The sequence below is a fragment of the Limulus polyphemus genome, unplaced genomic scaffold, assembly GCF_000517525.1.
Source record: "Limulus polyphemus unplaced genomic scaffold, Limulus_polyphemus-2.1.2 Scaffold1732, whole genome shotgun sequence".
In the NCBI taxonomy this organism is placed as follows: Eukaryota; Metazoa; Arthropoda; class Merostomata; order Xiphosura; family Limulidae; genus Limulus; species Limulus polyphemus.
Window position 1 is genome coordinate 208,269 of NW_013667342.1, and position 4,703 is coordinate 212,971.

The window sequence follows — 4,703 nt, forward strand, 5'->3', positions numbered from 1 at the left end:
ACTACATCAATACCATAGAATCCAACTATAATTTATCAAGCTGAGTAACTAAGATATATTTTACTCTAAAAAAAAATATGAAATTTCGAGCAGACTAAAGACACAACCTACTTCATTGAAATCTTGGTTCAAAAGAAAGCAATGGCACCAGCCACGTTAGAAAGGCAGAAAAAATCACTAAGGAGACATTCCGAGCTTCCGATTGGTTATTCATGTCATATATATAATTGTATTTACGGGAGCATTTCCAAAAATGAAAAAAGGTAGGTGGGGTGTCACTGCATTTGATTTATTACATGAGCAGTATCTTAGCAAATGGAAAAGATAAGAGGCTCTTATTTTATATTCTAGCTTGTCAATATCAGTAATTTGAGTTTGTAATTCATTTGAAGCTATAGACTTAGTATTTTCACTTCACAAACATCTAATTTGAACTAGTGCTGTATTCAACATACCGCATGACACACAAAAATCAATGTTTATCTGTGTTTTTTTAATATTTGCTTTTAAATTAAGAAATTGTGTAATATATAGTACTAAAATATGAATTATGATCTACAGTTTGATACCAAACTTATTGACCCAAATTCAACAAATCAGATGACATGGCTTTTCACCTGTAACCCGTCTCGAAAGGGTTAACAGTTGAAGTCATGGTGTTACCAGTCTTTTAAGGAACCTTCCTGGAAAAATATGAGGCATATAAAAATATTTACGTTATTGTTATTTCTACAAAATTTCAAGGATTGTGACAAAATCTGTTGTTGTTTTTATACTGTTAAAACAATCAGATACAAATGCAGTTACAACATGCCCAGCTGGCAATTATTACATTAAATTAAAATGCTGTGAAAACATTTTCAAGTTTAATGGGCAAAATATCTTCCTTAAAGAACATAGGTTTCTGACATTCAGTCAGCAAAAACTCAGTTTATGAAATAGCAAAATTACATAAGGGTAAGAAACCAATGACAATTTTTGTCAAGAGAGAAAACAACTATAACTTTAGACTGATTTCAAGTACATCAGATACCCAAAATATCTTGATGGTCAAAAAGCCAATTAATAAAATAATCAGAATTACTTTTTTGGAGTGTTAAGTACTCTTACATTCACTATGCCTAATGGTGTGTGTGTCATGGTACCAGTGAAAGTCAAACTATCCATTAAGTTCAGTTCTGATTTACAGACCATAATGGCCAGAGATTCTTGAATGCTGAGGCTTCATTTATCAGAAGCACAGAAATGAATATCAAACTAGTCTGTTAGAACAACAGAATCATGTTTGTCTTTAGAATGACACCTACTTGTGGAACAAGTCTTTACAGTATAAAGGACAGCTATAATTGTAAACAACTTAGGACTTTTGTAATTTTGAGCCTTGTCCTTAAACGGGAAGAATCTTCAAAGACAAGAAGAACTTTTAAAATCACATGACTTGTAGCTGGGGATAAGCAGTTCTAAGCAATTTGAAAACTTGATATATCAAGTACAAATATTCATCACCTAGATAAGGAAGTGTCAGGATGACAGAGCTTTCCAACTGTGGTATTGGAAAACGTTTCTCTTGTCTCTGTGAATTATTTTTCTCCAAATTAAGTGGAAAAACATTGTTTTTGCAATATGTTCAAAATTAGCCCATTTGTTTTTGTTTAAAAAATGGAAAGTTACTACAGATACTTTGCAAATACGTGTTTGATATTATTGTCTGTGCTTCTGGTGAACAAACTCTTTGACTTTTAGAAATCTCTGGCTATTATGGCCTAAAAATCAAAAATAAATCTATAGTATAGTTCTATTAATCTTCTCAGAATTTAGTAAGCCAAACTAACTGAAGTAATGGATCAAAGGATAACACAGCAAATGTAAATGAGCACTGTAAGCTTTTGCCAAACACTTTCATTAAGTTACTTATCAGACTAAATAAATCATTTCCATATAAGTAAATATCAATGTGTAAATAATACAGTTCAATTTCCTTTTGTACAACATAAACACTTTTTCTCATCTGGCAACAATTTACAGCATTTAACCTAGCAGACAAAGAATAGAAAAACAAACAACTAAATAAGAATGTCAGATAGAAAACAAAAACACTGCTTATAAAAGTTTTAAGTTTTTAAAAGACATTCTACATTTAAGTATAGTCATATAACTTTATGCATTATTTTCAGTTTTACTAAGACATTAATTAAGCATGCTGTGTCCACTATTACTATCTTTATTGGATGCTTCCACAAGAATATAGAAGTTGTTGATGTCCTGATGCAAGCACTCAAGAATGAAGTTGACAGGAATATTGATCACCTTATGATTACTCTAAAAATATATAACATCAATCTTTACATGAACAACTGGTTAGACATTTAAAATGAAATACTCTACCTGATGTGGATAACCATACCAGCAATAACGAGTGTCCCACAACCAAGGTTTCTAGAAAATACAAAAATCATAAAAATCAGTTTTGTTTATTCTATACAACAACAAATGATTTTTATTTCTTGTGCATGAGTTTGAACTTTGATATTTGAAGTAATAAGCTCTATTTGCACCATTTTTTTTTCCAAACAGTGTCCTGAGAGCACATGTTAAATAGAATCAGACTGTCTCACAACATTTTGAGGTCAATTCCCCATCACCTTTCTTCTAACTTTCCAAATGAACAGTATTCTACTTTTAAAAGTTAAATCCAGTGGGTATGTTGTAGTAGATTTTAACATTCATATTTGCAGCAGTTTTCCTAACTGTAATCCACCTTACTTATCAACTTTAATTTGAGTATTGCAAGAAAATGAAAATGTCATCAAATATCATTTTGAGTATGAATATTTTAAAGTAAAAGCTAGCATAATTTTATACATATAGTTGAAAATTTGATGACAATAAGTACACATAGTTTATCACTATTCATGTGAACCAGTTTTCACTGTTTAAACAACTTTTGAAAAAAATCATCCAGGAATACAGAAATGGTTTTTCTCCTCCAAAAATTAAGGGAAGGGGAAGAGGAAACCACACTCTCATAGTGAAGCAATTGAGAAAAATATACCTGATGTGACTAGTTTTTCTTTCATCTGAAGTATCAAAGATTTCAAAATAACTTAAAATCAAATGCTACCAGCCAAAGCACCTCTTTATTACACAGACTACCCTGTTTTTAAGTACTTGGTGAAAAAAAGTTTTTAAGTTGTTCTTTACAAAATTTAAATGATTGTGGCAAAATCTGATTTTTTTATAATGTCAAAATGAGAACACTCAAAAGCAGTTACAATATGCCCAACTGGTAATTGTTACAAAAATTAAAAATAATGTGAAAAATATTTATATATCTCCAAGTTTAATGGGCAAAATATAACATTACATACTTGAAAGGACGTGCATGTTCCATGACAGGATTCAAACTCATGACCCGCAACTTGCGAGTCAAGTGCCCTAATCACCAAGCAATAATAAAAAGTTATTAATCATTTTAAAATTACATTTATTGTCCCATATAAGCAGTAATTCCAATTGCCAAGCACAAACCAAATGTGTAAAAGATTTCAATTACTTCTAAACTCCTCCAAGAGATATGATTTATAAAATGATACAATTTTCCCACCTCCTTGAGTTAACCATATCAACAGACTTTCATGATTTCTATCAATTTTAACAATTATCTAAATTTTATTTTGATTGCTTTATATATTAAACTTCTTGTATCTTCAACAGCATTAAATAATTAAGAAAAATTAGAGCAAGCATTAAAGTTTATTTAATACAATGAAAACCAACACTATCACGAATCCTTCATGGTGAAAATATTTATCTTAATGAATTTGTGTTACAAGATGGTCTAAACATCACACCAAACTCTTAACACTTTTTTTTCTTATAGTGTACATTGAAGTAGGATTAATACTTTACTTCGGAGTAACAAAAGGTGTTCAATTAAAATCAAAATTAAATGAGCAGAATAGCTGACTGCCATTGATGAAGTCCGAAGAATAACAAATATCAGTGAAAATATAACAATTTGTAAGCGTAAACTTTTTTTAATACTTAAACTGTAGTAGGAAAATCATACTTTTTCTTATTTCTATGATAACAATGTAGCAAATGTTCAAAAATTGAAGAATGAAGATCTTTAGGCTACCATCCAGGATATGAAGAATAACAAATATCAGTGAAAATATAACAATTTGTAAGCGTAAACTTTTTTTAATACTTAAACTGTAGTAGGAAAATCATACTTTTTCTTATTTCTATGATAACAATGTAGCAAATGTTCAAAAATTGAAGAATGAAGATCTTTAGGCTACCATCCAGGATATGAAATTAAATGTTCTTTAAATTTACATATTCAGGCCTCCCAACAGTGTCTGTTGCTGCTAGCTTTTAAGATAGAAAATAAATTTCACAAGTTATAGGCTGAAACTGAATGAAATACAAGCTATTTCTAGCAGAATCTCTCTTTCAGAGGTACTATAATTGAAGAAGTCCTATAGAACCAAATATAGATACAGTGTCTTGAAAAAGTATTCACCCCCCCCTCCCTGCAAAGATTCCACATTTTGTTGCCATCTGAGCCTGCAATCATGAAACTTTCAAATGAGACTTTATATTTAGAATATACACAAGCTACAGCAATCCTAAATCAGTTCAAGTGCAAAAGATTAGTTTCAAAGGTCATAGAATTAGTGTAATGGTCTCTGTCTGTG

At 30.4% G+C, this 4,703-nt stretch overlaps 1 protein-coding gene across 1 annotated transcript in view; it reads right to left on the reverse strand.

The window, feature by feature from the left end:
* Nucleotides 1-4,703, reverse strand: part of LOC106464745 (ceramide synthase 6-like) — a 49,278-nt gene that overhangs the window by 30,934 nt on the left and 13,641 nt on the right. Inside the window, exon 5 of the mRNA XM_013924902.2 lies at nt 2,386-2,436. Coding sequence (XP_013780356.1) covers nt 2,386-2,436 — 51 coding nt within the window. The remainder of the gene's footprint in view (nt 1-2,385; nt 2,437-4,703) is intronic.